This window comes from Sinocyclocheilus grahami, unplaced genomic scaffold (genome assembly GCF_001515645.1).
Source record: "Sinocyclocheilus grahami isolate Dianchi unplaced genomic scaffold, SAMN03320097.WGS_v1.1 scaffold442.1, whole genome shotgun sequence".
NCBI lineage: Eukaryota > Metazoa > Chordata > Actinopteri > Cypriniformes > Cyprinidae > Sinocyclocheilus > Sinocyclocheilus grahami.
Genome location: NW_015505621.1, coordinates 1,947,947 through 1,968,673, shown reverse-complemented (window position 1 = coordinate 1,968,673; position 20,727 = coordinate 1,947,947). Strand labels below are relative to the sequence as shown.

The following is a 20,727-nucleotide window of genomic DNA, read 5'->3' as shown; positions in this document are numbered from 1 at the left end:
TTCATTGTAGTTTTAGTGCATTTGTCATTTTTTTTAGTACTGTTTGTTTTTTTATGTTTCCATTCAGCTTATCTATTTCAGTTACTTTACTTATTTCTTACATTTTCAGTTGTCATTTTAATTTGAGTAATTTTATGTGCTTTTGTTAATTTTAGTACTTTAAAAAAAAATATTTCTATTTAGCTGAAATGTATTTATATTTCATTTTTAGTAATTTTATTTATTTCTAATTGTTTTTCATCCACCGTTCATTTTTTATTTTTTTCATTTCAGCTTTAATTCAATTAATGAAAATGACTGAATTGTTTTAGTATTAGGTCATAACACTGGTAAGGACTTAAACTGTGTACAAACCAGCGTGACACTGAAATTGAAAATATAAAAAAATATATAAGCAGCTGTAATGACCTGTCACTTGTTGTGTTTGTTTGGATACAATAAGACCTCATTTAAAAATCTATTCTATGAAAAAACTAATGAACATGCAATAGAGAGCTTTTGTCATATATTGCTATATCATGTTGTGCCTGGTTAAAGACAATACCGTTATAAAAACGTGTTCACACTGAGTGATTTACAGAACAATGCAACCATTTAACTTTATGTAAATGAGAAGTGATGTGATTTGGACAATACCAGTGTTTGTGAAGCAGAGGTCATGTGATACACTGGATACTGCAGACCAGTACAGATGCCTACTAGTGACCATCAGTACAGCATTGTTAGTTTCAATCATAGTTTTTGCATTTTGACGAAAATACTTTAAATGTCACATTCATTCATTTCAGCCAGTTCAGTACTCTGACTGAAATGTTAAACAAAAAATGTTAAACCCAGCCATGCTCAAACCTGAGCTCTGCAGTACTAGTCATTGTTAGAAGTGACTGTGTTGTCATTTGATCATGCTTAGAGACAGTTAGCGATTTTCTCTTTTAGTGACTTTAGGATACTGAATTGCATTGTTAGAGGCATATTCACAAGGTTTTTGAATGTGAACAGACAACGCGGGATGGACTTTTTCACTGGAGGAAGTGTTATGAATAACTTGTATTTTTTAGCTAGAAGCAATGGTTGAAGTTAAAAATGTTTTTATGATGGATATGTTTCTTCCAAACATACAGATTTTGACTTAAGATGTTGGTTGTTGGTTGTTGGTGTGGATTACTTGTGGATTATTGTGATGTTTTTATCAGCTGTTTGGACTCTCGTTTTGACGGCACCCATTCACTGTACAGGATCTATTGGTGAGTCAATTTTCAGCAACTTTTCATTTTTGGGTTTTGTTTTTGTATCTTTTAGTATAGCTTAAATTGAGTGTGGAAGTGACACTTATGATCTTTTTCAGGTTAATATGTAAAATTATGTATAACTTAAGAACCGGAAAAAAAAAAAAACCTTGATGATGATTATCCATGATTAAACAAAAAAACACTGCTTTAATTGGACAAGTCTCTGGAAGTTATCTGAGATAAAGTGTCCTAATGAACAAACAATGGTGACATTTGACCCTTAACTGTGGAAAATCAAAACATGCATGCTTCAGCACAGTCTAAGGCATAATAAATCTTTTTTGACATCTTTTGTTTGCCTTCTGAAGAGTGAATGACATTCATAATAATGGCACCCTTATTTATGTCCAAACTGTTGTGGCTCTCAGTGTCTTTGCTTGTGTATGTGTGTGATGTAGGTGTAATTTCATACACACACACACACACACACACAAACATACGCAAAAGGAAATGTGATCCACCGCACGTTGGCTTTTCAGCAAGTCATATGAGACTGGAATACCTTCAGCATCTCGTGATATGTGAGTGTGAGGGTGTGTTTGTGGGAGGAAGCCCAAAATATAGTGGTGTAATTCCTCGCCGCTAGCGCATAGCCACAGAGAGATGATGTTTCACATCAGGACTCAATGCTATGCTGTAAAGTTATGATCTGCTGGCTTAACCATCTCAATGTTTGCAGTCTTCCATTCCAACACCAGGACACTCATATGTCACACCACCCAGAGGACATTTTTATTACTCTGAGACTTAATGGAGTTTCCAATTATGTTTCAGTGGTAAGTTCACCCAAAAATGACTTATTTTATTTGTTTATTTGAATCCCCATTGTAGTGGCTATTCTTCCTGGGGTCCAACAAGTAAAAAACAAAATTACATTAATCCATAACAATAAAACCCAATACAAAAAAAACATAAAAACCCAAAATTCATTCAGAACATCAAAATCAACAATTTACTATATACTGTGCCATTAAAGATTTTTAAAGATTTTTTTAAACCTAATTTTAGTTATTAAAAAACCTGTAATGTCCGATGGCAAATCATTCCATATTTTCATTCCTCTATACATTAGTCCGTTGCTTTGTATTAGTTTTTGAAACCGGAAGCAAAAAAATATCCTTTTGATGCATGCCTTTTGTTAAAATCATGACTAACAGTACTATACGAAAGTTTACAGTACACTTGGAACTCTCGACACTGAAATATTTCTTATAAAACAAAGCAGAGAAACAATTGTCCTATCCTTCACAAGTAGCCAAACTAGAATGTTGTGCATTCTCATAACATTAACTTCTATTACAGTTCAGAGTAATTCGTGCAGCTCTGTTCTGGACTAACTGTAATTTTTCCAAGCGTTTACTTGATGTACTCGACCACATCACTGGACGGTAGTCTAAATAAGTAAGAACCATGCACAATTTGAGAGATGCAATACTGTAGTAAAAAGTTTGCACATCTCTTAATAACTGATAGACTTCCCATAACTATTACCATATTTTCTGTGTTTTGACCACTTCAGCCTACTGTCTAGCATAACTCCAAGAAGTCTGATTTCCTCTACCTGTTCAATAGGCACACTCTTTACAGACAAATTTAATTGAGTTTAAGTTTAGAATTTGATCCAAACACAATACTTTTGGTTTTTGTCAAATTTAGAACCATCTTATTATTCCATACCCATTTTACCACTAATTGTAACTCCTTATCTAAATCAACAGATCATTTTTCAATCGATGTTGCTGGTAGATATAATGTTGTATCATCTGCGTACATAACTGTCCTTGCTCGCTTTAAAACCAAAGGAAGATCATTGGTAAAAATAGAAAATAACAATGGTCCTAAACAACTTCCTTGAGGCACACCACATCGCAACTCTTTCACTTCCGAATAACTTCCATTATAAAATACTCATTGCCTCCTATTAGTCAGATAACTTTTAAACCAATGTACAGTCTGAGAAGTAAATTTATAACATTAAAATTTTTCCAGCAGTAATTTATGATCCAATACATCAAAAGAAGAGCTCAAATCTAACAATACTGCTCTGCTCCTACTAAATTATCATCAGTCTGTAGTAAGCAATCATCTGTCATCTGTGTTAATGCTGTTCTTATTGAATGTTCTACTCGATATGCATGCTGAAAATCAGAGAACAAATTATTCTCCTTAAAGAAGAATTGAATTTGTTCACAGACTATCGTTTCAAACACTTTACTAAGAACTGGCAGTAAACTTATTGATCAACTATTAGCACCATTAAAACTCAGTGTTGCATTTTTCTGTAAAGGAATAACCTTTGCTTCTTTCCGAGCTAAAGGAAAAATGCCTTTTTTAATACTGATATTAAAGATGTGGCAAACTGGTTCTGCCAAACAGCTGGCTGCTAATTTTACAAGGCGACCATCTAAGTTATCCATTCCCGATGGTTTATCTATATTTATAGTTAATCATTTTTGTTCCACTTGTTGTACATTTACTTTGTTCAATTCAAAGCATAGGGCTGGCTTATCACTTGTTATTTTTTCAATTTGACTGTTTACTGTTTAAATCACCCATCAAGTAAATTTCATTTCAAGTATCACATACAGTACATTATCAATCATATCACACAATTCACTTAAAGGGGTCATATGATGCTGCTAAAAAGAACATTGTTGTGTATTTGGTGTAATGAAATGTTTGTGGTTTAAAGTAAAAAAAAAACATTATTTTCCACATACTGTACATTATTGTTTCTCCTCTATGCCCCACCTTTTTGAAACGCGTAGTTTTTTTACAAAGCTCATCGGTCTGAAAAAGCGAGGTGTGCTGTGATTGGCCAGCTATCCAATGCATTGTGATTGGCCGAATACCTCAAGCGTGAGATGGAAATGTTACACCCCTCACATACTGTTGATGCCGTGTCCGGCCGGAGCAACGAGGCAAAAACATAAAACCCATTACAAACAAGGCATTTGTTGCATCCAGTGGGGACATAATTACTGATTATAATGACTTATACTGTCTTTTTACGCGTTGCGTTGCATTGCGCCGCGTAAACATAAAACCCTGTCTGCATTTGTGATCAGAGAAATGACAAACTGCTACTAAAACAAAGTGCTACTCTACTGCCCAAAACTCGCATTTGAATCATCAGTGGCAAATCCTTTAAAAGAAAACGTACTTACGGGAGTCAGAACTGCCGGCATTTTAGTCTAACGTTACTCTCCCAGGATCAGTAAACAGTCCTCCATAAAATGTGCTGCACACATCTGGATATTTGGGTTCAACTGTTCTGGAACAGTGTTGCAAATACCACTGATTTGTAGTCGTGTCCTCTTTTGGAAGACCAAACAAAGTAGTTTCGCTTTCACAACGAAAAGCACAGCGGCCTAGCGTGAGGGGAAGCCCCGGCTTAGCGTGCGCTTAGGCCGGGATAGAGTGAGCTGAGGCCGGGCTAGCATGAACGGAAGCCCTGGCTTAGCGTGAGCTGAGGCCGGGATAGAGTGAGCTGAGGCCGGGCTAGCATGAACGGAAGCCCTGGCTTAGCGTGAGCTGAGGCCGGGATAGAGTGAGCTGAGGCCGGGCTAGCATGAACGGAAGCCCTGGCTTAGCGTGAGCTGAGGCCGGGATAGAGTGAGCTGAGGCCGGGCTAGCATGAACGGAAGCCCTGGCTTAGCGTGAGCTGAGGCCGGGATAGAGTGAGCTGAGGCCGGGCTAGCATGAACGGAAGCCCTGGCTTAGCGTGAGCTGAGGCCGGGATAGAGTGAGCTGAGGCCGGGCTAGCGTGAACGGAAGCCCCAGCTTAGCGTGAGCTGAGGCGGCGGGGTCGAGAGCGGCGCGCCCGGCGGATCCGACGAATGAGCGGCAACCACATGTGATGGACCCCGGGCTGGATTCCGCTTCGTCCACAGTGAAAGTTGATGTATTCCCTCAGCGACCAGCACAGATCAGCTCTAGGCATAATGAAGCGGATATCGTCCTCTTTTGGAAGACCAAACAAAGTAGTTTCGCTTTCACAACGAAGCACACAGCGTCTTCACGACATGGCTGCAGCGTCAACAAAACTACAGTGAGACAAAGTTACGCCGCCTTTCTTTGCGTGAACATTTGGGCGGCGTTATGAAAATCTTCCCACATAGTGACGTAGACATGTGGGGGCGTGTTAGAATGAGGCGTTTTAGGTAGGTGTGGCTGACTCTTAACTTTTATAAAGAATATCTCTTTGGATTTGAGACTTTAGTCTTTGCAACTTTACAGATCTTCTTTATGCACCAAGAGCTTGGAAAAATTGAAATCGCATCCTATGACCCCTTTAAATAACAACTGTTTGCACATGGTGGTCTATAGCAGCAACCAACAAATAATGATTTGACAAATGGTAACTGTACTTGTATCTTCTTTTGTGTTCAGCAGAAGAAATAAAGTCATTTAGTGGGAGTAAATGACAGAATGTAAATTGTGTGAACTATGGCTTTAATTTAATTGCAGCGGGAAGTGTAGGTGTGTGTTTGCATGTGTCGATCTAACCTGACTGTCTAGGCCCAGCAGCAGAAGCATTATGAAGAAAAGTATGGCCCAGACCGTCGGCAGTGGCATCATTGTGACGGCCTTTGGATACGCAATGAAGGCCAGACCAGGACCTGACAAACACAGAAAGAAAGGCGTGTGCTAAAGAAAAGCCTATCACATGACATACTAGCAGACTCACAAAAAAGGGAAGAAAACTTCTTATATAAATATATATAATATTATATACTGTAAAAAAAAAATATATATAAGTATATTATAGATAAAATATTATAAGGTAAATATATCAATGTATATATATTTGCAAATGTGTATATTTTATTTATATAATTTAATTATTTTAGATTCATTTTATAATTATTTGTGCATTTATTTACACGTGTTAGTAGTGAATATATATATATATATATATATATATATATAAATACATGCATATATTTATTTTTTATATTTTTATATATATAATACACATTTCTAAATTATATTTATACCTTACTACCCTTGTCTGTGCACTTCAAACAATTTCATGACTTTTTACATATGGTAACCGAAATGCATTAAATGTGATTTTCACATGATATGCACATGTTGTTGTTGTTTTTTCTGAGAGAATAATTTACTTTCTGTGCTAACTGACACGGTGCTCCAAATGCTGTTGAAAGTGCTTCATATAACATATAGCACACAAGATCAATGACCATCATAAATGAACTTTCTCCCTCTCATTCCAAGAACTCTGTGTGAGCAGGTTGGTGACCTTTGACCCTGAGCATTACCTGACTCTGCCACATCGGCGATGGCCACACCCTGCTCCTGTGCCATGAACCCCAGGACAGAAAAGATGGCAAAGCCTGACACGAAACTGGTACCGCTGTTCAGGCATCCGAGCAGCATGCAGTCCCTGAACACACACACACAATGTTTGTAGAATAAATAGACAGCATATAGCTATAAACATGCATTGAAATCATACGAGTCCTCACCTGTAACAGTTATACTTGTACTTGTTGTAGCTTCCCAGTGATGTCATCGCACCAAGACAAATAGCATATGAGAAAAAGATCTGAGTGCCTGCATCAATCCACACCTACACCAGCCCACAGAGACAGAGATTGCAGTTTGCTACATCACATTTCCTTCAAATGCAAAACAACACTGCACAAAGATTTCTTTCTGTGTGTTTCAGTACCTCAGGGTCTTTTAGGCGGGTCAGATTGGGGTAGAGGTAAAACTTGATGCCCTCGGCGGCACCAGGCAGAGTCACACCGCGAACCAGCAGCACAATCAGCATGAGGAAAGGAAACGTCGCTGTGAAATAGACCACCTACAGACAGACCGAGAGGAGGCCAGAGGGTTGGTGGATTTCCATAATGAATATAAAATAATTATACACCTACGTAAGGCACAAATGAAACCCGCAGAGAGCTACGTACAAACTCTGAAAGGAAGGCTTGTGAAAGTGCACACTAATTGGGTCTTATTTTACGAAACACGAGCAGAATGGATTTCTGTGTAATTCGCTCATAAAATCGTTTAGTTTTTTTCCCGCAAAGCGCTGCATTGAATTGAATGGTTTTACAAATGATTTACACCGAAATCGGTTCTGCTCGTGTTTCCCGAATGAGGCTCAGTGCGTGTCTGCGATTATAATCCTGCAGTTTCTAGACTGAAAAAAAAAAAAAAAACTTAATCTAGAGACATTTTCACGTGTACCACCAAAACGTATGTCTATCTATTTCATTTCAGTTGATTGTGTAAAGCCTTGGCTATCTTGGGATGTCTTATGTGTTTTTTCACATGATGTGGTTGGATTTTTAATTAGAAAACCTTTTAAAGGTTTGTTAAAGACCCTGTAAAACCGTTTTTTTTTTATTAAAAAGAAATGTATACTTTTGTTCAGCAAGCAGTAAAGATTAATATTTCAAATGCTGTTCCTTTGAACTTTTTATTCAATCTTTGAAACAAAAATATTAAGCAGCATAACTGTTTTCAAGATTAATAAGAAGAAGAAATGTTTCTTGAGCAGCAAATCGGCATATCAGAATGATTTCTGAAGGATCGTGTGATTCTGAAGACTGGAGCAATGATGCTGAAAATTCAGCTTTGCATCACTGGAATAAATGACATTTTAAATTATATTCAAATAGAAAACAGTTATTTTGAATTTTAATAATATTTTACAATATTTCTGTTTTTACAGTATTTTTTCGACCAAATAAATGCAGCCTTGGTCAGCCAAAAAGTGTCTTATTTCAAAAACATTTAAAAATGCTTACTTCCTGTTACAATGGCCAATAGAGGAACAACAGGAAAGAAAACTGCTTTGAGATTGGGCTTCTAAGTATTCAACACATTTAGCATGTTAAATCTGAGTGATCCAAGTAAACAGGACTCAAAGAATCGGATTTTGCGGTTCTTTGCTACTTCTGTAATTAAACACTTGCTAAGATTTCAGATGAACCAAGGAATTGGGACTTATTGAAAACTGGGGGAGCCATCTTAACTTATGAATATTAATTCTTTCTGATTATTATCTGATTTATTGAAAGGCAAAGGTTATTGCTTGCAACACTCATTTGGCTTCTACTTGTGGTTGGCTACAATTTTCAGTCTTAAAACATAATGACCATTTCTCAAAATGTGGGGGAACAAACTTAGGCATCTCCAAAAGTGTAATGGCCTGCTTTGTGACGTTATGGCAGACTGTTCTCATCCTCTCACTCACCTTGCCAGTGGATTTGACTCCTTTCCAGATGCAGAAGAAGCAGACGATCCAGACGGCCAGCAGGCACAGCGCCAGCTCCCACTTCAGACCGCCGACCTCGTCGATCCCCGAAGAGATGCTGAGGACGTTCCTCCTACAGGTGACATGAGAGTGATGAGAATAGGCGCAGAGCGTCCGTCCCGTACACACAGCCTCAGGACGGCGCTCGATACTCACTCCCAGAATTCGGTGACTGGCGAGGTGAGGTTGGTGAGGCTGGTGACGTTGGCGGAGAGCCAGAGGCTTTTGTTCTTGCGGACGGTGTCCTCCACGCAGTTCGCCGTGTTCCAGCTGTGTCTGCAGCGGGCCCAGGGCAGCTCGTGCTGGAAACACTGCAGCAGGTAGTACAGACCCCACGCCAGGATCACGATGTAGTAAATGTTCAGCAGAGACACGATCACGATCGAAGCGTAGCCGATTCCTGATGCACATACACAACACAAGTCAATAGGAAAGCACTGTTTGCTTTCACAGTTCATCAGTGTTTGCTCGAAATTACTTACTTAAATTATATTATATATAAATGTATTTGCACTGCCGTTCAAAAGTTTGGGGTTAGTAAGATTTTTTTTATTTTTTATGTTTTTAAAGTGTCTTATGCTCAACAAGGCTGCTTCAAAAATAAGGTAAAAACAGAAATATTCTGAAAATTATTATAATTTAAAACAAGTGCTTTCTATTTGAATATATTTTAAAATGTAATTTATTCCTGTGATTTAAAGCTGAATTTTCAGCATCATTCCTCCAGTCTTCAGTGTCTCATGATCCTTCAGAAATACTTCTAATATGCTGATTTGCTGCTCAAGAAACATTTGAACAGTAGTTTGTATAAACTACATTATAGTCTAAATAGTTTATTTAAATATGTAAATATTAAATATATTCAGGAACTGTATCTAATATTAGAAATAAATAAATAAATACATAAACTGGAAAATTTGACATTTATTTGCTTTAATTTTATGTATTTATGTAGGTATTTATTTGTTTGTTTATATATTTATCTATATGGTTTAATTTATTTTACATTTATTTTAATTTAAGTGTTTAATTTTGATCAATTTCATGCTCAAGAGCCATTCAGTAGGCATTATTGATATAATGTTCTCTCTTGTAAATGTCAGCATCGTTGTTCTCTAAGCAATCTGTAGTGCTGTCCTGGAACTAACAGTCCTGATGGACTAACCAGACCAACACAAACCAACAATGGCTCATCATTAGACTGCCAGCACTAGAGCAGCTCAGAAATGAGAAGACAAGCGTCACTGCTTGCACTGCATGTAACCTGTCTTTGTGTTAGCGATATGAATGATACCTCACATTATGCGGTCTGTTGATGAGATGTGCCACATCTAAGCAGAGCGGAGCACAACGTGAGACTTTATGAGACAGAGAGCCTCTGTTTTGTCTGAGGGCCCTGCTGTGTGTTAATGAATCAAACACAGCTGAAGCAACTCTATTCTCAGAGCAATGAAGCTTCACCTGTTGGCTCTGACACTACGTCTGAAATCATATTTTTAGTGTTAGTTTTCTAGGGCTGAGGGCAGTCAGAGGGCCGAATGCTAGTTTTATGCTATAATTAATACAAAGTGGCACAAGCTCGCTCCGCGGTGCCAGGAGCCGCCGTGACAGCTGACAACAGAATGCCAAACGTGCGTTTGAGTATGCAAGAGCAGGACTTCACCGTAGATGCATGTGCTTTTTCAAGAGAAAATAGTCAGCTGCCGCTGAGACTAGTCATTGGGTGAAAGGGGAGAATGGGCTCATGGTGGTAGGAAATATCACTCATTTGCACTGTATGTGCTAAATAAAACCCAGCCACGTGAGCAACATGCCCGTGCAAGTGTGTATATAGAGGTCAGGCACTAAAGTAATAAAAATATCTCCTAAGACAGGGCTTTTCAAAATGGGGCCCAGGGACTCCCAGAGGTCTGCAAGGGATTGCTGGGGGTCCATGAAAAAAAAAAAAGAGGTTAACTAAATTAATTAATTCTTTCCTTAATTGATTTGATTTAAATAAATAATAATCAATTAAGACATTTGATTTTTAATAAATTAATGAAAAAATATAAAAACATTCAAATGAATAAAATTGGATTTAAATAAAATAAATGTGATTTTAAAAATAAATCTTAGAATTATACATTTGATTAAAAGAAATACAATTTGATTTAAATACATAAGTAAAAATAAAGAAAAATAAGATTAACTAGGACGATTAACTAAATAAATAAATTGGATTAAAATATACAGTTTTATTTAAATAAAGTAAAAGTTAAAAATAAATAAATTAAATGTAACTAAATTAAATAAATGTAATATTTGATTCAAATTAATGAATTAAAATAAATAAATACAATTTGATTTAAATAACAGAATAAATAAAATAATTTTATTCAAATAAATGCATTTAAGAATTATTGAAGTAAACAAGATTTTATTTAAATAAAATAAATCTGTTAAAAATAAATTAATAAACAAAATTTCATATATTTTATTCTAATTACTATTTATTGTAATAAATAAAAATTAAAAAGGCAGTGTAAAAATGTAAAGATAAATACGATTGAACTAACTAAACAGTAATACTAACTAAATAAATATATTTGATTAAAATGCAAAAAAATTAATTAAATTAAATTTAAATAAAAATGTAATAATAAATAATAATAATTAATACAAATAAGACTAATAATATTAAATAAATAAATTTGATAAAAATACAAATTAAATAAAAATTTTAAAACATATATATATATATATCAATCAGGTCTTTATATCGCATGAGGGTGATCATATTTGGCAGTCTGTGGAATCTAAAATATTGAAAACCTCTGCTTTAAAAAAACACTTCCTGTCCTGTTGTTTCTCATCATTTCAATCGTTTCTGCTCCTAACACAACCAAGATTTTGGCTCCTGAGCTGAGAGGAGATCCCATCGCAAGCATCTCAGTCACCTCTCACTGCTGTTGCCATGGAGATCAGAATACATGTCCAAATGCGGAGCGGGGTGTTAGTCACAGCGCTCTGAAGCACAGAGCGGCTCAAAGCAAACAAATCACGGGGAATTAAATGCACATGTAGTGTGTGTGTGTGTGTTTTGTATGAGGGACCCACATCCCGCTCACACACAGATAAGATAATGACGATGCGTTTCAAAAGAACACAGCATCTTCTAGTGTTGCCTAGCAACCGCATCAGATGCTGAAAGCAGGTCAGAGTGAAGATGCTTTAACGAGCCACTTCAGCAGCCAATCAGACTCAAAGCGCATCGCAGTAACGGCCGTGCCGGTTGGTCGACATTGTCGCGAGAGACCGCTAGTAGCCAGTAGGGGGGATGGGAGCATTATGAAATATGATTTATGCTGATTAAAATGTGCTTGAGCCCGATGAGTCATTAAATATCGTCAAAGTCAGACTGTCTCGTCCTCTCTCTCGATCCGTCCGTTTGTCTCACCGGTGAAAATGGGGCAGAGTTTCCCCCAGCAGGTGATTCCTCCCTCAGAGGTGAACTGGCCGAGTGCCACCTCCAGAAAGAAGACGGGCAAACCTCCGCCAAACAGAAATATGAAGTAGGGGATGAGAAATGCACCTGGAAACACAATCACAAGATAAGGCAGGCATTACACAAACTCAGCAAAAAAAGACACATTACAGGAAGCGAAATGACCAGAAACACAACAAAATCAACAAAAATTATGTTTGCATTCATGTATTACAGTGGACATCTCTGAAAGTACACCTACCACTAAAAGTACCATTTATATTATTGTACTGCTTAAATAATACACATTTTTGTATTATTAAAGCGCCTGAATAAAAATACAAGCTTCTAATTTTTTGCATATTATGCAAAAATGATGGTAATATTATAGTATAATAATAATACAACAGTATGTCACAGATGCTATTGAAAGCTGTGTTTTCATTGTTAACTATTAAAAATAGTATTATTAGTATTATAGCACTTGTATGTCATTGCTCTTTTGTTGATTTTGATTGCTAACATTGTCCTCATTTGTAAGTTGCTTTGGATAAAAGCGTCCACTAAATGTAAATGTAAAAATCTTTTCAGTTAATCGGAATAAAGCTGAAATAAGATTTAAATTCCAAATGAAAAACATAAACTTAAAAAACTTTAAAAAGTTGCCTTGGCGACTAACTAAAATAACAAACGTAGAAAAATTACTAAAGTTGAAATAAAAATAAATAAAAGCTAAATAGAAATAAAATTCTAAAAGCACACAACAAAATTACTAAAAATTAAAATTAAATTAAAATTAAATGAAAATATGAAAATAAATGCTAATTCTAAATATTAATAAATACAATAGTATATAAATATTACTACATATAGTATTATATTTAGTACTGGTATAGTATTATATATTTATTAGCACATAACAGAATGCAATATATTAATATTTGAACTTGTAAATCATGCAGAAGGTCAAAATATTTTATAAACACTCTTCTGCCTTTTTAAAATAGGAACAGATTTGCACACAAACATTTCTGCAATGAGCTCAAAGGTTTTAAAGCAATAGCTCACCCAAAAATAAAATTTGTCATCATTTACTCACCCTCATGTTTTTCCAAACCTGAAGAACAAATGTGGCCCTGGACCACAGTCATAATGGTCAATTTTTTTTTATTGAGATTTATACATCAGCTGAAAGCTGAATAAATAAGCTTTCCATTGATGTGTGGTTTGTTAGGATAGGATCATATTTGGGCCGAGATACAACTATTTGAAAATCTGGAATTTGAGGGTGCAAAAAAATCTAAATATTGAGAAAATCGCCTTTAAAGTTGTCCAAATGAAGTTCTTAGCAATGCACATTACTAATCAATAATTAAGTTTTGATATATTCACAGTAGGAAATTTACAAAATATCTTCATGGAATATTTTTGGCATAAAAGAAAAATCGATAATTTTGACCCATACAATGTATTTTTGGCTATTGCTACAAATATACCCCAGCGACTTAAAGGGATAGTTCACCCAAAAATGAAAATGTGATGTTTATCTGCTTACCCCCAGTTTGTGCTCCAGGGTCACATATGAAGAATGTTGGTAACCAAAACTAACAGTTGCCGGTAGCCATTGACTTCCATAGTATTCTTTTCCACACTATGGAAATCAATGGCTACCGGCAACTGTTCGGTTACCAAATTTCTTCAAAATATCTTCTTTTGTGTTCAACAGAAGAAAGAAACTCTTACAGTTTTGGAACAACTTGAGGGTGAGAAAATAATGACAGAATTTTTATTTTTGGGTGAACTATCCCTTTAATGTCACAAGATTATGTTTGCGTGTGACATTAGCCGCTATTTACAGTACACAAAGACTGAAAAGTGTTACCTCAAACATATTTTGTTGGCATATTAAACATGTAAACACCCTCACCTCCGCCATTCTTGTAGCAGAGGTACGGGAAACGCCAAACGTTGCCTAATCCGACGAAACCTCCGGCCACGGAGAGCACGAAATCCAGCTTGCTGGCCCATTTCTCCCGCTGTGGCGCTTTGCCCTCTGCCTCGTCTTCAGGACGCGTGCCGGGACTCTTACCGGGAGATGGCTTCAACGTGTCCTTATGGAAATCTTTGAGACACTGCAACTTTTCCTTCTGTGCCATACTGAGAACCAGAGAGGAGACGGGGTTGAGAATGATTTACCGAACCGAACAAAACAAATTAATACTTTTATTCAGCAAAGATTCATTCAATTAATGAAGTGACAGCCATTTAATGTTATAAAATAATTATATTTAATAAATGCCGTTTTTTGACCTTTATATTCATCAGAGCATCCTGATTTTTTTTTTTACAACGTTAAGTAGAAATGTTTCTTAGATATCAGGATGATTTCTGAAGATCATGTGACACTGAAGACTGGAGTAATGATGCTATGAATTTAATGAAATTTCAGCATAGCTTCACAGAAATCAATTACATTTAAACATATAATATTAACATAGAAAACAGATTAAAATGATTTCACAATATTACAGTTTTTACTGTATTTCTCATCAAATAAATGGAGCCATGCCGACTTCTTTTTAAAAACATTCAAACATTTTATCAAACAGTAAATATCTATTTATATGTGTGACTGAGCTGGAAAACCTTCATGAAGACCCATGAGGATAGAATAGATCTCATAACAGATAAATAAACAGAAAATCTGAGCTATGAAATCACATCCACTGAGACTGTGCAATGCATGTACTGTTACATAAGACAGATCTAGAAGCAAATCTCAGTGCTGCTGACTGCTTAAAGCAGGAATCATTTGAATAACAGAAGCCTCAAGAACTAACATGTACACAACTATGTAAAGCATGACTGATACATACAGAAAAGGTTTAAATGGCGTTTTATAGAGAGCTCCAGCTGAGAGTAAGACATGAGATTCAGGCTGAGCAGGAAGCTGAGAAGGCCGTTCTCCAGTCTGATATCCTGTTTGAAACTCACAATGACGCTGATAAACCAGCTCACTCATTACACGTGTCCTAGTTGGCCAGAGCCCCTTTCTCTGTACGTTTCGGGGTGTGATACCATTTTTGTATCTATATTTTTATCAGCAGCTTTTCTAGTCCTATCAGGATTTGGACAGATACGACAGGTTGTATTGCTCCTGTAAACCCTCAAATGATTCCATTTAGCATTTTATGCCATTTAATACAGTTTTCATTACAAATTAAATCGTCAGCACAAAATTGCAAAGTTGAGTTGAAAATGCAATTTGAGAATGTCTAGTATTTTCTCGGTCACTCTTCTTTACGTAACATGAACAAAATGTTTTTATTACAAAAATAATACAAAGTATAGTGTTCTAAATGTACATACATTTAAAAAAAAACTCAAAATATACAAAGGTTTCGAGGATTTATGATGCTGTTGACCATTGAAACGCCTCATCACAGTCTTGTGAAAATCTTAAAGGTCCCCTGAAGTGCCTTAAAACACGCAGCCTTATTCTATGTGGTGATGTAATTTCAACTGAAACAGGAAGACAGGGCGGGACATATCAAGCAGCCCTGCCCCCTTTTTAAATTAGCCAATAGCGTTTTGTTTATATCTGCACGGGTGAGAGGGAGCCGTTGAGCTCGGTAAAGCCACATTTGACAGCCACAGTCTAATAGATTACCCCCTAGATTCAATATGAAACTCTTAGTAAAACAAAATAGTGATCATAATCATGCTGAGGCTGTGTGTAGTTTTAAAAGTGTTTAATATATGCTGACTCGCGCATATGATCCACTCCGTGCGATCTCGTCTCTGGACCGGAGCCAAAGTCCGGATCAGACTGTGTGCGCTGCCGCGGTTCCTGTGACACAACGTGAAACCAGAACTCATTTGCCCCAATCGAAAGCATACACTGTCTGAATCGTTCCCTCTCGCCTACATTGTGCACTACGTGCCATTCACTGTACAGGAAATACTACACTGTGAACAAGCGACTAGTGTTGGGTCGTTCTTGAACAATTCGTTCCTTTTGAACGAATCTTTAATGTGACTCGGGAAGAACGAGTCGTCTCGGAGAGTGATTCGTTCAGTCGCGCATGCGCAACATCCTATAGGTTCTGTACTGGAATTAGTCAAATAGTTCACCTGTTTTGAGTCTTCGGGTTTTTCGAGTCGTTCGTTCATCACGTGACAGCCCCATGAGTTTAACCAATGCAGTCTGAGCCGGAAAGAGAATTGATTAGTTCATCTCTCAAGTCTTCTGGTTTGAGTCATTCATTCAATTAATTCATATTTTCTGTTTCTTATAGTGGTTTTGTATTGTTTGTAGTGTGATCAACGTTTGCGTAAGTAGTAGACGTGTTAGGGAAGTAACACGTAACATTTTAATTGTATTTTGCTAAAATGAACGAAATGACTCGAAAAAAGATTTGTTCATTTTGCTGAACGAGACTCAAAGGTGCGAGTCGGTAAAATGATCCGAACTTCCCATCACTACAAGCGACCGATCTCAGCCGCAGCTTCAGCGTCTATTTAGGGGGCGGGTGCTTCAGCTTCTAGAGAGCGTTTGATTGGTCAGAAGATTTGATGAGAAGATGAAGTACGATGTGACATCAAAAAAATCGTTGAGCCATTTTGGTGGAAGTGACGAACTAAAAGCTTTGAATGCTTATGTCTTCTAAATGCGAATTTTGTCACTGTTTTGGAGCACACTGCCTTATAGATAACCTTAAGACCCCAAAAAAATGTATTTTGATTTCATGGGGACTTTAAGCTCTTTCAACATCAGATTCCAACGAGCCATTAAATCTCAAAAAGTCCATCTTATCTTATCTGGAGAACAAGCAATGTGTCAATTTATTGTGAAATAAAACTGATAAGAACTCCACACCAATAAGTGGAATGTGACTGGTTCGTCTGGGTCACCAGAGAGTCAGAAACGCTAAACTCGGAGCGCTAGACTCATACTAGTCAAATGCCCTTATGTCAGTGTAGCTTTGGCCATGAGCAAAGAAATGTTGCAGGGTCACAGCTCAGCTTATCTCGGTCACCAGCAGCCTCTTTCAACCTTCCTCGACCCCAATAATGACCTTCTAAACATGCCCGGATCTCTCATTAGCCTTCATATAGATAAACACCGATAGCTCACTATCAACAAAAGCTATGTAAATGCATGTTTAATCAACCAATGGCGTAAGCAGAGAAGAAAGAACCAAGACAATGTATCAGAAGGCCACAACAAAAGAAAGCTGCATCTTAACCTCGTCTGGATATTCAGCTGTGAAGGTTATAAACACAAATTGGATGTATTAAAATAGGCTGCTCAAAACATGTGGAAAGGGGATAAAAAGATGCTCTAATGCTCTAATTATACGCAAAAGCGAATAAAGGAAAGCTCACAAAGCAAATGGGATATTATAAACTGAAATGACAACATTTAATCTAAAGCCATTATCTATAATGGAAGGTCAGATACTCTAATGTTAGTTCATTGTTGTCTAGTCATTCAAACATTGATTGATGTTTAAAACTATGCCAACTTTGCACAGTACAAAATCAGTAAAGGTTATGGATCAAAAAGATCCAGATTTAGAACATGGTGCAATGTGGCATTTTACCACATATTGTTGCAATACCATGGCTTATAGCAGTCATAATAACGGGTAACATTCCCATAATAACTTTCATTGACGTTTTTTTTATGTTAGGAATAAATCTTAAAATAATGTTTATGGAACGTTATTACAACATTATTAATATTTGATATACTTTATGGTGATGTTGAGAGGAAATGTTCTGACAAATAAAAAATGGGTGTTTTAATCATTAAGAGAGTGTTTAAATGTAATGTTCCTATAACCTTTTGAAAACGCTCTCCTAAAGTTCACATAACCAAGTAACTTTCTTAATTTAAAAAATTTGATATTTGGAATGTAAAAAAGAAAAATCGACAAATACCATTTTCATGTTTTCAAAATAATAAAATGGAATGTTCCTGGATGTTTTGAACGTTCAGAAATAGTGTTTTCATAGCAGTTTCTAAAAAAAAAAAGTAAACATTAATCAAATATTCAAATGTAGCGTTCTCATAACATTTTCTAAATGATACAACGCAATGTTCTTTTTAATGTTCACATAACCAAGAAGTAACATTCTTAACACGTTAACAAGCTGGACGTTTCGAACGTTTATAAACATGCATAAATAACGTTTTCATAGCTATGGTTTTTATAGCTGGGAATCAAGTGTATGGCACTGCCACAGTACTTTTCTCAGTGGTATTGAGGATTTTACAGTCATCTCATGTCATGCATTATAAAACTAAATCTGTCTGCTCTCAAAATTAAAACCTGAAAAATATTCCGCTCGCGCGAGCGTCGCGGATGTCCTAATTCTCCGGCGCGCGCTCCTGATTAAATTACATTTTTATGCGTGTTTAATTTGGAAACCCCAGCTACGGAATAAATTACAAATCCCCCCTAAACGAGTTTTTAGGATATTGCAAGTTCGCATGACAAACAGACGTTGCACGAGCCACAATAAAAGGCTGCGCGTGCGGACACGCCTCAAACTCTCATTCATCTGTGAATCAATTACATCTCTAATGCATATCCATCAGCGAGGGGTTTGCATTTACCACACTAGACCAATAATGGACAAGAGAAGAAGTTAATTTGTTGGCTGTGCCCCAATAACCTACATTGTTTCTGTGCGGTGTTACATGAACCCATTGCATGTTTGAGACAGATCTGTCTCCAGCGGTGTCAGTGTTTACATGCACGAGCAGAGCAGAATAAATTCACATTAACCTACATTTCTATTGAGCTGTTAAAGCGTGCGCTATGAGAATGATGCTCTGTGTTGGTCCTGAGGGTGCTGTCACAAGCCTTTCGCTGGCTATATTAGACCGGAACACTGTTAACCAGTACTTACAATTCATCTTTAATTATGGTGCATCTCAAATAAATTGACTGCATTTAATATTAAATGACACTAGGCTTCCAAAAGCCTGTGAGCACATTTGTGCACAACAACTAAGGCACATAGCTTCCAATACAATACCAGAAACGTTACCTTTGAGGAAGAAGGTTTTTGTCTTATATTCTAATTAGGACTGTTGAACGGCAAAACAGTTTAAAGTATTTTCCAATTCAAAGCAGAGACCATGTATGGTTCTTTGACAAAAAAAATTAATGAGTTAATTAAAAAAATTAAAAAAAAAAGGATCTTCTCAAAGATGCAAAATCAGTGAATTTTAATTGAACATATATTTACATTTTTAAAATGACCGTATATCCGCCTTTAGACAAAAATACACGAGTACTTAAAACGTTAATAAAATGTAGGCTACATAAAGATGCTCTTAAAGATACAGTTCAACCTCTACTGACCTGTAAGGTGTCACTCACCTGACAATGCAATTTATAGCTCAAGTCCGTTTCTTGTTCTTTTGTCTTCTTGTGGTTAAGCTACAAAGCGAGGGAAATAATCTTTACGCCCTCTCCCCCCGACTTCTGTCTTATATGCGAGCGCATGTGATAACGGAGAGAGTGGAAAAACACCAGGCTCTCGTGCAACAGGAGCGTTTCTTAAAGAGACAAACACACGCTACTTGGTAATGAGTTTGTATGATATGACACCAGCAGGGGGCACAGAAAGCTGCATCCACCATCGAGTCTCATTCATTCAAATATCACAATGTTTTGGTCACGATTAATGTATATTTAAAACGGACTTAGTTTTCACATATTAGTACGTGACATACTAAACCAATTTCAATATTCGGTAAATCACAAACGACTGTGATTAGTCTATGCTTAGCAGCGCTGAGAAAAGTAACCGGTATCACGTGATAGCTGCGTGCTTCCAAGCCATTTCAGCAGCGGACAAGAATTTACATCTGAATAATGGTGCTGAAAACATTATTATTAATTTAATCAAAGAGTGTCGAGTTAAGAGTTAATAATAAGATTACATATTTAGATGCGTCCAAACAGACCAATCATATGCACGCGTTTAGTTACCAAACCCCGCCCATTCAGGATTCCGCTCTCAGATTGATTGCCCCTCCAGTGTTGCCAACTTAGCAATTTTGTTGCTAAATTTAGCAACTTTTCAGACTACCCTAGCAACTTTTTCTTCCAAAAGCACCTAGCAACAAATTTAGCTATTTTAAAAATGTATTTGGCTACTTTTAGCAACTTTTGATAAGTGGCTCAAACAATAAAAAGGCACACATTTTCCATCTAAATTTCACAAAAAGAGGAAACCAAAGATGCCTAGCAGTACACGCATCACGTGAATTAAGTTACTGCTATTTGCAGTTGTTCAATTTGATAATAATAATAATTCAATAATTGTTCATTTATGATACACCTCGTTGGTAGCTTGTACCTGTGATTGTTGATCAGTTAGTACACTGTAAGAAAAATATCTACAAAAATGGAAAAGGTACAAGTAATTTTCCAGGACATTATCCGTTATCCGTTGTAACCCGAAACACAAAATACAATGCGTAATTTAAAATGCAGGTAAAAACCTGTGATTTATTTTCTTAGAGTGTAGCATACTGACTACTAATACACTGCTTAAAACTATAATTATTCAGAATGTGTAGTTTTACTAGTTTACTAGCTAATGAAAAAAACTTGTAATCGTTCAAAAATGTGTAAGTGTTCAATAATTCAATGTTG

General features: G+C 36.5%; 1 protein-coding gene and 1 long non-coding RNA gene across 2 annotated transcripts in view; one reads left to right on the top strand and one right to left on the bottom strand.

Annotated features, from left to right (window-relative positions):
- Positions 1-14,468, top strand: part of LOC107552206 (uncharacterized) — a 20,076-nt gene extending 5,608 nt beyond the window's left edge. Inside the window, exon 3 of the long non-coding RNA XR_001604842.1 lies at positions 14,404-14,468. This is a non-coding gene — a long non-coding RNA (uncharacterized lncRNA). The remainder of the gene's footprint in view (positions 1-14,403) is intronic.
- Positions 1-19,566, bottom strand: part of LOC107552205 (sodium- and chloride-dependent taurine transporter-like) — a 26,649-nt gene extending 7,083 nt beyond the window's left edge. The window contains exons 1-9 of the mRNA XM_016234054.1: positions 19,444-19,566; positions 13,974-14,203; positions 12,020-12,154; positions 8,740-8,983; positions 8,524-8,656; positions 6,988-7,122; positions 6,782-6,885; positions 6,575-6,699; positions 5,799-5,911 (exon numbers count right to left, since the gene is read on the bottom strand). Of these exons, the coding sequence (XP_016089540.1) occupies positions 5,799-5,911; positions 6,575-6,699; positions 6,782-6,885; positions 6,988-7,122; positions 8,524-8,656; positions 8,740-8,983; positions 12,020-12,154; positions 13,974-14,202 (1,218 nt within the window). The 5' untranslated portion in view covers position 14,203; positions 19,444-19,566. The remainder of the gene's footprint in view (positions 1-5,798; positions 5,912-6,574; positions 6,700-6,781; positions 6,886-6,987; positions 7,123-8,523; positions 8,657-8,739; positions 8,984-12,019; positions 12,155-13,973; positions 14,204-19,443) is intronic.
- Between the last annotated feature and the right edge of the window lie 1,161 nt (positions 19,567-20,727).